The following is a 17,820-nucleotide window of genomic DNA, read 5'->3' on the forward strand; positions in this document are numbered from 1 at the left end:
ATATTAATAATTTGTATGTTTACTTTTAACGTAAATAAGTATATCACATAATATTCAGACGTTTACTTCAAATTGGCATGTTGTGTGTGCAATATTCCATTGAAATGTAGTAGAAAGCTTCATTTTTTTATTTCACCTTTTAAAAATTCTCTGAAAACAAATAAAACATAACAAAAACTTTAGTACCTACCTACCCAAACAACAGTGGTTAAAATAATTACAAGATAAAAAGAACTTTTTATATACAACGTTTTAAAATTTTCTGTTGAATTATAAACTTGACTTGACTAGCTTAAACGATCAAAAAAAAAATGTACGCACGTGTATAATAATAATTTAGTTGCTAGGACCCCAGACCCCTAGTAACCAATAATAGTGGATTGGATTACGGATTTCTTCCGAAATAACTTTTCATGCAAAACAGAATCAATTGAAAATTAATTCAATTCTGCTTAAAGATGGCTAAAAGTAATAAAAAATGCATTGGCATCGTATTCTGATATATTCTAAAAGTTTCAAATGTCTAGCTAGTCAGTAAGTTAGTTAAAAATCGATTGCAAGATTTGTATTGGACACACAAGAATACGAGCTAATAAAAACGTGCTAATATATTATATACCTAAGCAGTATATTATCCCATTGGCATGTTATATAAAATGTTTATATTTTTACCATAGCAACCAAATAATACAACAAGACGTTAATTTTAATGTTTTAGCAAATCCTGTATATCTTACAATTTTCTAAAAACAATAATAATTATTGTAAATAAATAATAATAGTTGGTTAGTTGTGGATAGAAAAATTCGAAAACGTGACCTCGTTTACAGAATGTTGAAAACCATTATGGAGACTTATGTCATAATATATTATTGTTTTACTTTAAAATCGATATACCTATTCAACTTAATCACCGATGCAATTGTGTATGTTCAATCCTCACCATTTAAATTATATTATTATATAGTAATTTGATTACATTTTGGTTTACCTCTTCCACGATTTGTGTGCCGGCTTCTTGGGCTCAGGTTTTTTTGGTTCCACTACCTTGTGCACTTCTACAATGGGCGCTGGTTTCCGTTTGGATACCACTTTAACTGTTGTAGTTTCAGGTTTCCATTTGATTGTCGTTTTAACTGTAACAGGTTCCGTTGTCCATACTTTGACTGTCGTAGCTTCGGTAACAGGTTTTGTTTTCCATTCTTTGACTGTCGTAGCTTCGGTAACAGGTTCTGTTTTCCATTCTTTGACTGTCGTAGCTTCGGTAACAGGTTCCGTCTTCCATTCTTTGACTGTCGTAGCTTCGGTAACAGGTTCCGTTTTCCATTCTTTGACTGTCGTAGCTTCGGTAACAGGTTCCGTTTTCCATTCTTTGACTGTCGTAGCTTCGGTAACAGGTTCCGTCTTCCATTCTTTGACTGTCGTAGCTTCGGTAACAGGTTCCGTTTTCCATTCTTTGACTGTCGTAGCTTCGGTAACAGGTTCCGTTTTCCATTCTTTGACTGTCGTAGCTTCGGTAACAGGTTCCGTTTTCCATTCTTTGACGGTTGTAGCTTCTGTAACAGGTTCCGTTTTCCATTCTATGACTGTTGTAGCTTCGGTAACAGGTTCCGTTTTCCATTCTGTAGTAGTTTTAACTATAGCGGGTTCTGTTTTCCATTCTGAGGTAGTTTTAACCGGAACTGTCTTCCGTAGCCGCTCAACAACAACTTCTTTCACAGGTGCTTCCCATTTGGGCGCAGGTTTCTTGACTTCAACCTTTTTAGGTGCTGGGGCTTTTACTTCTGCATATCTGGCATCCAACTGCAAACAGAGAGAAGATAATAATTATTATGGATGATTACAAAAGTAAAAACTACATTAATTTCAACTTCATATTAGAAAATGTGCCTAGTGTGAAATATATTATAAAATTTATATGAGATTTCTTTCCTAACCATTCTCTCAGGCACTGTCTAGGAAACAACATAATATTATATAACCAATCGTTGGATTTGATGTGTGGTCCTGAGTTCTCACTAAAATACGTCTAGCAAGATCGACTGAAGACAAGGGAGTGAAAACGATTGGATGCTTTTGAGATGTTATGCTGGAAGAACATCCTCTAAATTAAGTGGACGGTAGAATGCCAAAAACACTGAATGGGTATTATAAACGAAAATAGCATCTCAATGGAGATATAACCTTCAACAATGAGATAAGACGACATATGACAAAGAATAAATTTAAATAATATTCACCACAGTAGTTGAGAAGATAAAAATCCCCAAAACAAATACATAAATCGATGCTTTTGCCATTTTGAAATATGATATTATTAATTTATAAACTATTATTAGTGTCGGAGTTTTCTATGTTATGCTGATTGTCTATAGTTGCACGCTACTTTTATAGTACTTACCTTGTTTAGGACATAAAAATACAATGTTTACTTTTAAAGATTTATTAGAACAATGATGCGTCTTGGACAATGAGCTATAGTCAATTGACCAAGAACATAAGTCCAAAGTTATGTTTAATTAATATTTTACAATAAGTATTGTATATTTATGAATGCAACAATGCTGCCAGTGAAACGTTAAAATTACTTAAAAGAAAAAATATACATCAATTTTTATTTTACAGATCCATATTTCGAGTCATCAGCAATTAGGGCATCAATCTTCGCATCAGCTACAAAATTGCTACCTTCCTATAAGTATTCTGACATCTTTAGAAAACTTGATCTTTCAAATTTGTATAACGTTTTAACCCAGTGCTGATACCTTTTACTGTATAAGGGTTCAAATAGACTATATGACGATCGGGCACATATATGCTAAGAGCGTTTTAGTGTCTATGATCAAATCTATGCCATTCCGACATATTATACATACATATTGTATGAGAGCTATGACATCGTATTTACACTCTGTGACACCCTGTGACACAGGACGCCAACATAAGAAACGGGTTTTTCGACATATATATGACCGATCGTCATAGAGTGTATTTGTAGCATAAATGAGTAATTTTTGACAATGCGTATTGAGACTTTGAGAGAATGCTTTTTTGGTATTTATTATACAACTCGGTGATTTAAACATCAAAATAAGGATAATATTATGCGGGTTTTTTCAATTATAATTAGCGTTCGTTCTTCGATTTGCCACATACATAATTTATATATTATATACATAACATACATAATTTTAAAACGCTCATGAGAAAATATAGACAATAGAAAAAAATATTTTTTGAAATAAGTAAAACACCCGACAGGTATCGAACCTGTATCTCTTGGGTTTGGGTCCATAGTTAATTAAAATTATTAGCAAGTTCAAGTAAGTTACAAAATATTGGAGTGATCCCTGACATCGGTTAGTAGAATACAAAAACCGATCGCCTACCGTAACTCAATTCGGAGAGCGCTTATGAGCAGGTATTAAACCGGCCAACAGTTAAAATTTGTCGCAAATAAGCATGTCAGCCGTAGTATAGGGGGAATACACGGGGCGTGATACCCAAGAGACGCACGTTCGATTCTTGCCGGGTTTTTTACTTTTTTTAAAAAAAAAAATTCTTTTGGCTATATTTATATTTATATATTAAATATTATATATTATAGTGTTTTCAAAATTATGCGTGTTCAATAAGTGTTATTAAATGATGGCGTTTGATTTATACCGATATGCTGGATTTAAAATTCTAGCCAACGTAGCAGAATGTTAACCACTCACAAAAGTATGACAGGGCCAGTTTTTTTTAAATTATATTAGCCAAACATAAAAATTGCTGCTGATACGACTCACAGCTGTATCGTTAGCTGTCCATGGAGTCAAAAGTCTCTCATTTTGTCAAAAAATCATCCTTGAGATGGGTCAAGTCTCAAGGGCGAAGGAAAATTAGCAACGAAAGAAATTAATGATGAATTTATTGCTAGATGGTCTACCAATTCTACGCAGTACATTCAAACATCAGTGCTGCTAATTCGTATCAGATTGGAATGGCTGACGAAATCTTCGCCACTAACCGTTGATTGTGTTGATGGGGTACAAGACGTGTCCTGTCGGTGTCAATAGAGATGTGATTGACAAATATAGTAATAGGGTGGGTGAATAAAAGAATATGAAATGAATTAAAATAAGTACTAACACCGCCAAAAGATGTCACCTCTTCAGGATTAAATCACATGGGACAGGCTGGAATCATTATCTTAAATTAATTATTCATTATTAATAAAAATATTAAAATTTGTTTTCGGACCCGCAATGTGTTTAGGATGGCGCGGATATGTCGCATGATCCAACTCGTTTCTGATTGGCTGAAGTGAGACGCTATGTTCTATTTTAGATAAATGCATCTGCGCTCGCAGAAACGAGCTTGTAAAAAAAAAATCAGACCCCCTCGGACATTCAAGTCACGAGCTTCTGTCACCACCGAATTTTCTTTGTATAGTTTATAAAAATGTAACAACTGTAATAATATTAGTCCATTTAATAAATTTCGCTGTTTTCCTCCATCATACGTATTTTTTTTATCATCCGAAGTAGCAAACAGCAGACGATGTCACCCTACACCAAACACAGGGAGAGGGGCTCATACCAAAAGCTCTCTCCCCTACTTTCGGAGGTGATAGTACCTACATATCATTAAATTAATTTCTACAGTATAAATGTGTCATATAGATAAGGACAAAATGCTTATATTAATGAAATAAATGTTTGTTTTCTTTCGTCATATTTATTGAATTGTTACCGAGTGTCACCCCATAAGCCCCTAACCCCAGTGACGTCCCGTGAGGGTAGGCAGATTGAGCGTCCCTTGGGGGCGGCAGTTACTCGAAGGGTGGCAAATTGATGAGAATCATTAGGCATATATTATAGAAATCAGTACATAAACTTATTAATAACGGAAATATCTTTCCATTAAAAAAATCAGCTTCTGGTTGAAAACAAAATTTATTAATTAACATAAAAGGTTTATGTAACTAGGTCCGAGGACGTCACGTTCTTGATGACCAGCAATGCAATTATAGGTAGGTACATAGGTAGTTACCTAATTAATTTATTCAAATATTTTTGCCAGTCACTCGCGAGTTTTCAAAGTTGTAAGGGTAAAAAAAAAATGTATCTGAAACCGTGAAAACTCTCAATATTGTCTATTGAAGTAGAGATGGTATTTAAATTAGATTTATAGGTAAATATTTTGTTAGTAATGTATACATATAATACATTTCTTGGTTTTTGAAGTCATGATAGGATGATAAAAATACTGTATAAAAATGGGGCGGCATTTTGTTTAGGGACGTCACTGCCTAACCCAGAACCGCCACTGGATAGATCCACGCTGAGTTTGTTTGTCTGCGTTGGTGGAGTCCTTCAGAGTCTGAAAGATCACAAAACAGCTTAGTCAGATGTGGAGACGTATATTGGATGCGGCAAATATAACACATGAAATTATGAAAAATAAATTCATCATCCCAAAGTGGACTTGACTTATTTTCTTTGGGTGTCTACATAAAAACTACTTTATTAGTATTAAGACAGAGCGAATAATACACACAATAATAGATAATGTTGTCAAACATAAAAATAATTTATGTGGATTTTATTGATCAATTATAAAAATTGAAAGGATAATAGAGTAGTTTATTTGCAATTTCTACAACACGTGGCGCGAAATTTCTTTGTCCGCAATAATCCATGTTGTTTTCTTGTTGACATTGTCGATATTGTTCAAATTGTTGGCTGGGCGTCAACGACATAATATTATTTACTAAATAATATTTTTCAAACATGGTAACTTACTTAAATGCAGGGTTAAAAATGGAATCGAAACCGGACTCTTAAGGCTATACTTCAGTTGGGGCACGGTCTAAAACGATCGTGACTACGCGATGCAAAGATTGTTCAAACGACGCATGCAGAACAAAACATAATTTGTCACAAAAATTCAGCATGCGTCCATTTAATGTTCTGTTTATTGTTCTATTAGTAACAATAATAATATATTCATTGACATGATTTCTTTTTCAAGTAAATGGGTAACGTTTTTTAGTCATCTTTACAGAATTTAAGAATCAATACCCCTGTCGATCAAGAAAAAAATTGACGTGTTCACAGCTCGATTTTCACTCTCCAATTGCCAGCGAGTCCAAAATTTTGTCGCACCTTTAATTGAAATTTATTTGCCGTTTCACTGAAGTATGCTCTTAACAATCTTGAACTGTAGCCGGAAACCATTCAATAATTTGATATTCCACTCCATTTTATATGTTATTTTTAATCCGTTTATATTATTTTAGACTTTTTAGAGGATACAGGTAAAATGCTAGAAGAACAGGATAGTCTCTAGTTTAGAGAATGAAGTAATATGCGTGGTAAATAAATAAAGCACTGATAGTAGATTATTCAAATAAATCAAAATCAGGAATTTTGCTTCGACTTATCGTCACCTTACTATTAAGACCTCGTAAGTCCAATATTATGGAAAAATGAAGTTTGTTCGACAAAATTTAAACAAAAAAACATTTTAAATCATATCAAAATCTCGGCTCTCTAGCTAGACTAGTATGCTGTCTATCTATCGACAAATTTTAAAAACTCGTAGGTCTCGTGGTAACAAACATGGAATTAAAAGCTCGTATTTCATAACCAGTATTAGCAGATTCATCGGTTAGGGTTAGACTCTAACCGACCCATCTAACGACCATCCAACCCATCTAACAAAAATTTCCAATCCAACCTCTTAGCTGTTTTTGAGAAAAGAGGGCATAAATATTGGTAATGCTCAGATTCCCTAGTGGCGAGTCGTGGAACTACTTAATGCTGTCTTATTTGCTCTAATTGAAATAAAAAAAATATTTTTTATAAGTGTTACCAATATGAATGAAAGACTGTTGAAATAAGAAACACAACTTAAATAAAAAAAATATTACTTAAATACCTACACCTGCAAGGTTTTTTTACAAAGTTATTTCAATGGGAAGGATGTATTTGTTTCTTATTTTTCGTCATTACAGTAATTTTAGCATCAACTTCAACTTTACTTACTTTTAATCGCAGTGAGTTTGATAATATATCCAATTTATTTCGGTATTTAGTTTTAATGTTAACCATAGCCGAAAATCCGATCTCACATAGATATGAGGTAGTAAAGAGGAGGAGGACTTTCATAGCTTCATCGAACAGGCAAGGATAATTATCAGCATTTGAGAGCCAGATGTTTACGATTGAAACTATTTTTCGGTGACGTATCTTCTGATAAATCAACGAGTTCTTCACTTGCCTTTGTTGACATACTAGTGGGTAAGTCGTCTTGAAATGGGTTAAACTTTTAAGGTAAACTTATAATAAGGTAAACTTTTTCATCTCTTCCCCAAAATAGTCGTCAAAGTTATTCTTCTATTTACTATTATTACTTCCTAGTTTTTAAATTCATGTATACAGTGGCGAGGGCCCACTCAATATTCGCTCGCGACCCACTGGTGGGTTGCGACCCATAGTTTGGGAATCCATAGATTAGAGAGGTGTTTAAAATAATGTTTTCATTACGTTTTTTTCTTCCCCTCAACATTCTTCTCAAACAGACTTACGAGGTTTTAATAGAAAGGTGACGTTATAATGTTGTGGATCCCAGGGTTGAATCCTGGGTCTGGAAAATAATCATTTTGTTTTTCAATTTATGTTTGTCAGTCTGTAAGTCAGAGTATGGACCTAATAGGTTGATCATGTGGCTAACATCCATTTTTCTCGTAAAAACAAAAATCTGTTAATACAAACCTCCACTCTGTATAGACCCATAATATGATCCTATTAGGATCGGACATAGTTAATATATATTATATAATTTATAGAAAAAAATATTTTTAAAAAAAAACTCGGCGCTTTGCGCCTCGCGTGGGGACTTCGCCCTCCTGGGCCCCTCAGATGATGTTTAGGTACTTAAACCCTGCCGGCTAAAATTACAAAAAATGGATACATGCTTTGCCTACTTAACTGATTCTCTGAATGCTGGGTTGTCCAAATTCGAAAGAAAAAATGCCAATCTCTGTTGCTAACGAATTATATACGACTATTTACTTATTCATAGAGTACCTATACGCTTTATAACCTTGCACTTTTTTTCACTTTTTTACTGCACTGATATGCCTCTTCGACTGATTACCTCGCATTAAATTAGATCAAATGATATTCACTTGTTTTAATATATGTAGTTATAAATAAATAGGTAATATATTTAATAGAATATATTACGGGTGCAAAGTTATGAAGTGACAACTCTACATTTATCATAAAAAATGTTCTAAAACGGTGTTGAAGGTGGAAATATATTTTTTCAAATTATGAATTGTAGCTTCATTATTCTCAGAAGGAATATCGGAAAACCATCTTGACGAAGAGAACTTACCTTACATACCTAATAAAAACTGCTCATGCACATATTATCAAGACTACAAAAATAAAAGATTTGTCTCTGCTTAAATTAAAAAAAAAAAATAAGAAAAATTATAAATAAATATAATTTTTTATTTTATTGCGTATTTTTTTACCACGTTTTTCTTAGCTCGTATTCTTGTTTGTCCGGTGGTTGTTTATCCAGTACAAATCTTGCAATCGATTTTTAGCTAACTTCCTGACTAGTTAGATATTTGAAACTTTTCGAATATAACAGAACACGATGCCAATGCATTCTTTTAACACTTTTAGCCATCTTTAAGTAGAATCGAATTCATTTTCAGATAATTCTGTTTTGTATGAAAAGTTATTTCGGAAGAAATCCGTAATCCAATCCACTATTATTGGTTGCTGTAGGAGTGGTCCTAGCAACTAAATTTTTAATATATACGTGCGTTACTATGGAAATTAAAATGACATTTCAGTATTTTATATTTGTTTGTTGCAAAATAGCAAAAAAATGATTTGTTGACAATTGCCTTATTTGTCCTAAATTATTAATACATAGAATTGTCAAGTTTATATGATTCAGCAGAAAATTTAAAAACGTGGTATATAAAAATTTCTTTTTATCTTGTAATTATTATATGTTAAATGTTATTGCTCAGTTACAGACGAGTGCTCGAGTAGAACGGACGGGTTACATAGTAAAAAATATAACAAGTTAACAGGAAATATAATGTAAATAAGTGAAGGCTGAAAGAAGGAATAGGAGGTGAATAAAACAAAAAGCCAGCCGAGCTATACAGTATAGGTGTATTTTTTTAGAACATATTACACAATTTAATATACTTAATATTATTTTATTATTAATAAGTGAGCTTGAGTGAATAACATTTATTATTGTACAGTTAGCAATTAGTACGGCAAGCGCGCGGCAAAGGCTCTTCCACGCTGTTATTTGTTCACAAATTTCGCGTGAAAGAGAAAAAATAATAAAATGGATAACATTATAGTGGAAGTGAATGAAATCAAAAAAACGAAGAAGAAAAGAAACGATGACGAAGAGGAAGTGATTGGTTAAAAAGAAGAAGAATGGCAAACGGTGACCTTGGGAATAAAACCCAGAAAAGACTCTGGAGTCACGCCAAAGAGAAACGAAGACATCGTCATGGTAGCCACTGGAAGTAAAATACCATTTAAGTTGAAAGTAGCACAGATGCTACATAAGGCAGGATTTACAGTAATGAAGATTTTTAACAAAAACCTAACGACGTACATCTAAGTTGAAGATGGAAAAGAAGCAGATAAAGTGAGACAAGCTGGCAAACTCAAAGAGCTCGGTTTTACAGTTAAAGAGAATGACTCCTGCTCTTTTGGAGTAATAAAAAAAGTCGACATTGATATGGACCTCCAAGAGCTGCAAATGGAAATTAAAAGTGAAGCAAAAGTGATCAGCTTAAGAGGTTGTCAAGAAAAAGCGATGCAGGAGAGCTGACGAAGACCTCGTTAGTCAGTATCAAATTTGGGGAGAAAATATTGCCGAAAGCAATAATTGACATATATAGCGTCTCTTTTGCTGTAGAACCGTATGTATTTAAGGTAATGCAGTGTTACAAATGCTGGCGGTACGGACATATCGCAATCAATTGCGGCCGTAAAGAAGAAACGTGCCCTAAGTGTGGAGAAAATCACAAAACCTGTGAAAAAAATGATGAAATCACGTGCAATAACTGCAAAGGAATCCATGCTGCAAACAACCAAGAATGCCCAAACTGTCAAGAAGAAAAGAAATACAAAGCAGAAATGAAAAAAATGAACATGACATTTAAGGAAGCAAAAAAATATATGTTAAGTAATAGCTATACTGACATATTAAAACAAAATTTAAACGTGGGAAGAGATGAAAGCTAAATAATTCCAAAAATAAAGGAAAACAAAAAGAAAGAAGAAGTGGTAAAAGAAGCCTCAGGCAAAACAATAACAGCTGCAGACAGTAGCGAAAAACCTGCACAAAATAAGAATGAAAGTCTTGCTAAAAGATGGAGACTGGCAGCAGATCATAAAGCAACTAATAAATAAGGCAGTGGATTGGGTATACAAACACTTCAAAGAAGGACATTAAGGAGAGATTCGGTGGGAGGTTCTGCATATCGGATACCAGAAGTATGAAGCAAAAAAAAAAGGAATGAAATTGGAAAGTACTTTAACAGAATAGAAGTGAGGATCTGAGCGACGGATTCCCTTCTAGAAGAGAAGAGGTGATATGACAGCAAGTCGCAGTCAAAGCCTCGGTAAAATAATATATATATATATATATATATATTATTGCTAGTGTAGAACTATTTACAGGGACAATATAAAAGTAGTAGTTCTGAAATACGTCCAATAGAACAAGCTGCACATGCAACTGGATTATTCGTTCAGACAATTAAAAATGTAGGAGAAAAAACATATATACCCGAATGCTGGTCTTCTCTTCCTTCTCCGAAAAAGAAATGAAAGTTCATTGAAAAAACAACTCCTGAGGACTTTGACAGAATAGTAAAAAGACGATGCATTCATAGTTTTCATATTTAAAATAAAGAATTAATTACATTATCAAAAAAACTCCAAAAGTTAGAGACAGTTATCAAATTTAACGACGGAAAGACTACATTATGGCGTTTAATCAAACATGTACAATGATTATACATAGGTACCTAAGTTTCATTTTGACTACTAAATACTCTTTTTACTTGTTTTGTATTATAATATAATACATATTTTAATTTGATTTTTGTTAAAGCTAAACTTATTTTACATGTTTTGATTTATTATTAGTATTATTATTATTAGTAAAACCATGTATTATGATGTCTAGGGCGTAATGCTCAATTCGTACTTACTACAAACTTACAGTAAAATTGGTAAATAGCCGAAATCCATCTGTTAACTATAGATTATAGAGATAAGGAATCTTTAACCATAGACTACTTTTGTTATGAACTCGCCCCCTTCTGTATTACCATTTACCACTGACAGCTGCTGTCAAAATAAATTTACGTATCTATAAACAGCCCATACACTCAAATTCATTTAACAATTGATCTCAATATGGGTATTGAACAACTATTAAATATCCGTGACATTTAATACTACATATTTTCCTTTACTTTCGTTGATTCTGTACATATTGTCTTAATTTAGTAAAACCGATTATCGAATTGAAATGTCAGTGTCAATGAATTATGAATTATGAATTAACTTTTCTTATTCGGATTTAGATATTAATGTAATATTAAACCAATATATAGGTAGTTAAAATATATAAGTACTTAGTTATCTACACACCAACATGGTAATATTAGTTTTAATCACTCTATATAATTATTCATATCATGGCATATTTGTAATAATTGTAAATGACAAAATCTGACATTTCAACGGCAAGTGTTACCGTATCGGCAAAGGGTCAAAAAATAACTTATATTATTCACTAATTGCGGAGACATTTAATCATTTTAATTAAATATTAATTGTGTATTTATAGTTGTTGAATTTATTTTGTATATTTTTCATATTTTTGTCATCGTTTAACAATTACAAAATAATTTACCTAAATTATGAAAAAGAGAATTTTTATATATGGTAATATTTTCAATAGAAAAACAGAACGAAGCTATTGCAGATTTGGTGGACCATAGACAACTCGATTATAACTATGAAAAGCTTTCTGGATAGTATTTTGTTGTAATTTTGTTGTAATTGTGACAGACGATTGAGCATCGCGCTCTTATGTCATAATATAAATGTTTAATAAATAAATAATAATTACAAGATGTTTTTTTTCTATTTCGTTACTCTTTTTTTACTTATACGTTATTTCTTTACTATTTCGTCTGTTTTGATTGTGTATTTATATAAAATATAATATTATGTAAAAATAATTACAAGATAAAAAGAACTTTTTATATACAGCGTTTTTAAATTTTCTGTTGAATCATATAAACTTGACTTGCTTAGCTTAAACGATCAAAAAAAATTGTACTTGATAGAAATAATACGGAAATGTCATTTTGTTATTTCATATTGATTTCCATGGTAACGCACGTGTATATTAAAAATTTAGTTGTAAGGACCCCAGACCCCTCGCAACCAATAATAGTGGATTGGATTACGGATTTCTTCCGAAATAACTTTTCATGCAAAACAGAATTAACTGAAAATGACTTCAATTCTACTTAAAGATGGCTAAAAGTATTAAAAGAATGCATTGTCATCGTGTTCTGATAATATATTCTAAAAGTTTAAAATGTCTAGCTAGTCGGGAAGTAAGTTGAAAATCGATTACAAGATTTGTACTGGATAAACAACCATCGGAAAAATAAGAATATGACTTAATAAAAACGTTGTAAAATACAATATCTGCATATTTTCTTTTGAAACATCCAGTCACTAATACATAAACAAATGTAATTATAGGCTGGAATAGAGTGTACATAGGTGTTTGAATTGTTTGATTATTTCATAGCAATGCAATAAAAACATACTGCACATTGTTTTGTTAATCAATAATTACAAATTTATACAGGAAAAATTTTCTTACAATTTTTTTTACTACCTATATAATATATAAGTATACAGTATACCTAGACATTAAAAAACACATTGAAATGGGTGTACTTAACGCTTTCGCTGCTGAAGAGATAATGAGATTTTAATTGCCCCCTTTAAAATGCACGTTAATTACATCGATCGGCCGCCTGGTCATTACGCGCCGTATGCGTCTTCCGCATCCAAAGTATTAAATATGTTTTGAGTACCTACATAACTTTATTTTACAAAAAAAAAAAATCAAAATCATTCTTTTCCAATATCTGACGATTTTATAGTTCAGAAAAACCTCAAAAACATACTTAATAGAAAAAAAAATAGAAAAACTTAATATGGTGCCAGGCGCCATTCGAACCGGATTCCAGTCAATGTGCTTTACCAATTTAGCTACGTGCACCCTACCAAACAACGACTAAAGGTTCAAATATATTATGATCAAGTTATGTGCTGTCACAGTAAGCGGTCGCTACGGGAAAAAAGTGTAATATCGTTTTTTTTGGTAGGTATTTAAAATGTTATCATGCTGATGCTCCCATCCCGTAACACATTTTGAACCTTTAAACGAAAATTGTCAGTTGTTGGAAAAATCTGCCGAAATCATCAGAACAAGAAAAAGGTCACCTAACGTATACCGCCCTGCATCGACACCCGCATGACTCAATGAATGTTTTGTTATCATTTTCAACATCATCATCATCATCAGATGGGCGCGACAACCTGATGTGGGTCCTAGCCTCCTCCAACAGCTCCCTCCACCTGTACCTATCCAGTGTGGCCGCTTTCCAATTTGGTACCCCCAGAATACGGCAGTCACTGGCGGCTCCATCTAACCAGCGAATCTTTGGCCTCCCTCTTCTTCTACGTCCTATTGGATTGCTGGACATCACTCTCTTTGCCGGTTCATTGTCATTCATATGGTGTACATGACCTAGCCATCGCAGTCTCCCAATCTTAATTGATTGAACTGCGCTGCAATTTTCGTACAGCCCGTAGAGCTCAGCATTATATCTTCTCCTCCAATTGGTGCCATCCCTGATCGGCTCATATAAACGGCGGAGAATTTTTCTTTCAAAGATGTTCAGGGCTCGTTCATTTCGCAGAGTTAATGTCCAGGTTTCCGATGCGTAGGTGAGCACTGGCTTTACAAGTGTCTTGTAAAGAGTGCTTTTAGTTCGGCGAGATAGTATGCGGGACTTAAAATGTCTTAACAGGCCAAAGTAGCATTTATTCGCAGACATGATTCTCTTGTTGATTTCTTCTGTAATATCATAATGTCGAGTTACAAGAGATCCAAGGTATATGAAACTGTCGACCGTATCAAACTTGTATGCGCCAATATCTAACTTTGGTGAGACTTCTCGTGGTGTGACTTAGACAGGCATGTATTTAGTTTTTGCCTCATTTATTTGTAAACCCATTCTTTTGGCAGAGGCTTCTAGTGCTGTGAATGCCTTTTTCAGTGCCAATTCTGATATGGCAATGATCTCAATATCATCGGCATACGCCATCAGCTGCACAGGCATGCCAGAACGTCACCTTGCCTGAGGCCATTTAGTGATATAAATGGCTCGGATATTTCCGCTTGAAGCTTCACCCGGCATTGTACTGGTGTCATTGTCATCTCTACAAGTTTAATTATTTTCGTCGGAATTTCCAATTCTCGCATTGATTCGTATAACCGGTATCGATTAATGCTATCATAAGCTGCCTTAAAATCGATGAACAGGTGATACGTGTTAATATTGAATTGAGTGGTCTTTTCTAGAATCTGCCTTAGAGTAATATTAGAGTAACACATGATCTCCCTCGTCGAAAGCCTCCTTGGTAGTGCCCGAGTATTCCTTCTACAATGGGTTTCAGCTGCTGGAATATCAGAATCGACAACAGTTTATATGCAGAGTTAAGGAGTGTCACCCCCCTGTAGTTACAACATTCTAGTTGGTCTCCTTTCTTGTGCAGGGGACAAAAGAATTTGGAAGACTAAGCATATTCAGCAAGACTATGAAATGTTTAGACTTTATCGCTCAAGAGTGCGGAAAGCTGTTTGATTGGCCTATCGAGCGCATATAGAAACGGTAGAAAATTGCATCCGCGAAAATTCTAAATCGTTTTGGGACTATGTTAAATCTGTAAGAAGGGATGGTGGGTTTGCCAATTCAATGAGTTGGAAAGGCGAAGAGGTGACCGGATCTGGAGTGGCAGAGGCATTTTCCGGTCACTTTAAGTCTATCTACGCAAGAAGTAGTCTGAATCTAGATATTGCCTCAACGTCAAGAAAACCATCACGCGGTGCCCAATCTATTGATATCCTTCCGATTGATGTTGCCATTGTGTTTAGGTTCATTAAAAAGCTAAAGAACACACGATCGCTAGGACCGGATAATCTCCCAACATTTTTTTTTAAAGGGGTGTATTGACTTTGTCAAAGGCCCGCTTTCATATATATTTAATCTTGTGATGGAGACGGGTATCTTTCCCGAATTGTGGAAGATGTCAAAGGTTACTCCAATCCATAAGAGTGGTACCGAGTCATCAGTGGAGAACTACAGGCCGGTGGCTGTTCTCTCGGCACGCGCAAAAGTTCTTGAGATGATCATGCATAACATGATTTATCCAAAAAATGAGTCATTTATAATGAATGAGCAGCATGGATTTAGGGTTGGCCGATCAACGAAAACTAACCTGATGGTATTTGTAGATTATGTGTCATCAGCACTAGATAGAGGCCATCAGGTTGACTGTTCCTACAATGACTTCTCAAAAGCGTTTGACAGAGTCGATCACGACATCCTGTTGGAAAAACTCCAACTAATTGGATTGTCCGATCGTTTTCTGAAGCTATTCGGGAGCTATTTTAGGAATCGTCAACAATACGTATCGTGTGGCGTCTATCAGTCACAGACGTTCAATACATTTTCTGGTGTCCCTCAGGGCTCAAACTTGGGGCCATTGCTGTTTACGATTTTTATAAATGACATAGCAATGTTTATTAAAAATGCTATGTTTTTGTTGTTCGCTGATGACCTGAAACTCTCCATGGAAGTTGTCACCTTGGACGATCGTCGTCAACTCCAACTTGATATAGACAATATATTAGATTGGGGCAGGCGTAACAAACTGGACTTAAATATTGAAAAATGCAATATTTTATCATTTACCAGAACCTCGCGAGTATTATTTTTCCAATATTCGATGCATGGCAGAGTTCTTTCGCGAATACCATCTGTAAGGGATCTTGGCATTATGTTTGACAGTAGGCTATCATTTAGTGGTCATATACGAGTAGTTATCATTTTGTAAAAAGGCGCTACAAATGTTGGGCTTTGTCTTGCGTACTTCCCGGGTCTTTTCGGATGTTACTGTATTAAAAATTATTTATAATTCCTTAGTGAGAAGCCGGCTTGAGAGTGGGTCGATTGTTTGGGCCCCGCCTCAGTTGAAATATGACCTTATGGTGGAGCGAGTTCAAAAGAAATTTTTGAGACTCCTTTATTTGAGATTATATGGATACTATCCGTGGCTTTATCCAACTGACTTTCTCTTAGGTATGCTTACATACTGTAGTTTAAGTGCTAGAAGATATCAATATTTGGCCACGTATTTTTTTCGTCTAATACGTGGTGTGAATGAGAACTCTGCCATTCTTGGTAATATTGACTTGTGTGTCCCTGATAACTATCTTAGAAATCGGGAGCATCAGTTGTTTGTTCTCCCGAGGAGCAGAACTAACCTGCCATTGGTGATGCCAATTGGGAGGGCAATAACTCTGTTCAACCAAATTGATTCGGATGTTGATATATTCCATCTACGTGAGAATGAGTATAGGTGGATGTTATTTTATAAATTCTTGAAATAGGGTCTGCTTAATTCATCCGGTGTACTTCCTTGTACCTATATACTTCATATTTTTTGTATTTACACATTTATACTGTAAAATAACTTAATATTGCATAATTACAGTATTACATAATACTATTTTAATAATATTTCTTTGTTTCTAAATGTCATGTTGTGAACATCTTAAACTTATAATTTGTAATGTCCACAATATGTAAAATAAATTAAAATTGAAAAATAAAATAAATTAAAATTGAAATCAGCCCATCCTTCCACTCCTCTGGTATCTTTTCTGAAGTCCATACTTGGTGGATTAGGCTATACAAATGTTTGACAGGCTTTCTGCCTCACATTTTATTAATTCACTCTGTAGGTATCTATTCCAGGCGGTTTGTTTGTTTTTAACCTTGACATGGCACCTTTTACCTCATTTAATGTCGGTGGTTCTTCATTATCATCCATGCCACTTTGTACTGATTCCTGGTCATGAGTATTAATGTTAGTGTTGCCGGCATCAATATGGGGGGTATTTTAATGTTGATCAAAGAAACCCATCCACCGGGCACGAATACTGTGCTTTTCTGTGAGTATCATGCCATCGTCATTCTTGCACATTGTGATACGAGGCTTGAAATCCCTCCTAACAGCATTTATCTTTCTATAGAACAGTCGACTTTCTTGGGCTTTATAGTGTTCTTGGAGTAGGATCATTTCCTTTTTTAAATACTCACGTTTCTTTTTCTTGTGTAGTTTCTTTTCGTCACGCCGGCGCTTTTTATACGCATCGTCTGATGCCCGTATTTTCTTCTGTAGCATCATTAAGTAAGCCTCATTCTTTCTTGTAGTGACTTCGCGGCAATCTTTGTCAAACCATTCTGATCGTTCACCTGTTTTTCGGCGTCCTAAGGTATCATTAGCTAAGGATACTATGGCAGTCTTGCACTCTTCCCAGTGTTGATTCACCTCTTCATGGTCTCCAACCTCAACATTGTCGCTCAGGTGAGTGTTC

The 17,820-nt window shown here is 34.3% G+C and overlaps 1 protein-coding gene across 1 annotated transcript; it reads right to left on the minus strand.

Annotated features, from left to right (window-relative positions):
- On the minus strand, nt 1-17,273 carry LOC147076502 (uncharacterized). The gene is made up of 3 exons (XM_085940894.1): nt 17,238-17,273; nt 992-1,803; nt 1-150 (listed from the first exon to the last, which is right to left on the minus strand). The coding sequence occupies exons 1-3, from the start codon at nt 17,271-17,273 to the stop codon at nt 120-122; spliced, it is 879 nt and encodes a 292-aa protein (XP_085797020.1). The 3' UTR covers nt 1-119.
- Nucleotides 17,274-17,820: the final 547 nt, after the last annotated feature.

The sequence above is a fragment of the Rhyacophila brunnea genome, unplaced genomic scaffold (assembly GCF_057557595.1).
Source record: "Rhyacophila brunnea isolate RB1 unplaced genomic scaffold, BYU_Rbru_1.0 scaffold_13, whole genome shotgun sequence".
In the NCBI taxonomy this organism is placed as follows: Eukaryota; Metazoa; Arthropoda; class Insecta; order Trichoptera; family Rhyacophilidae; genus Rhyacophila; species Rhyacophila brunnea.

Coding starts and splice junctions, on each gene's coding strand:
- LOC147076502 (XM_085940894.1), bottom strand. CDS start 17,273: ATGGATGATAATGAAGAACCACCGACATTAAATGAG. Junction 1,804..17,237: donor AACCACCGACATTAAATGAG/GTAAAAGGTGCC, acceptor CTCTGTTTGCAG/TTGGATGCCAGATATGCAGA. Junction 151..991: donor GCACACAAATCGTGGAAGAG/GTAAACCAAAAT, acceptor ATTTGTTTTCAG/AGAATTTTTAAAAGGTGAAA.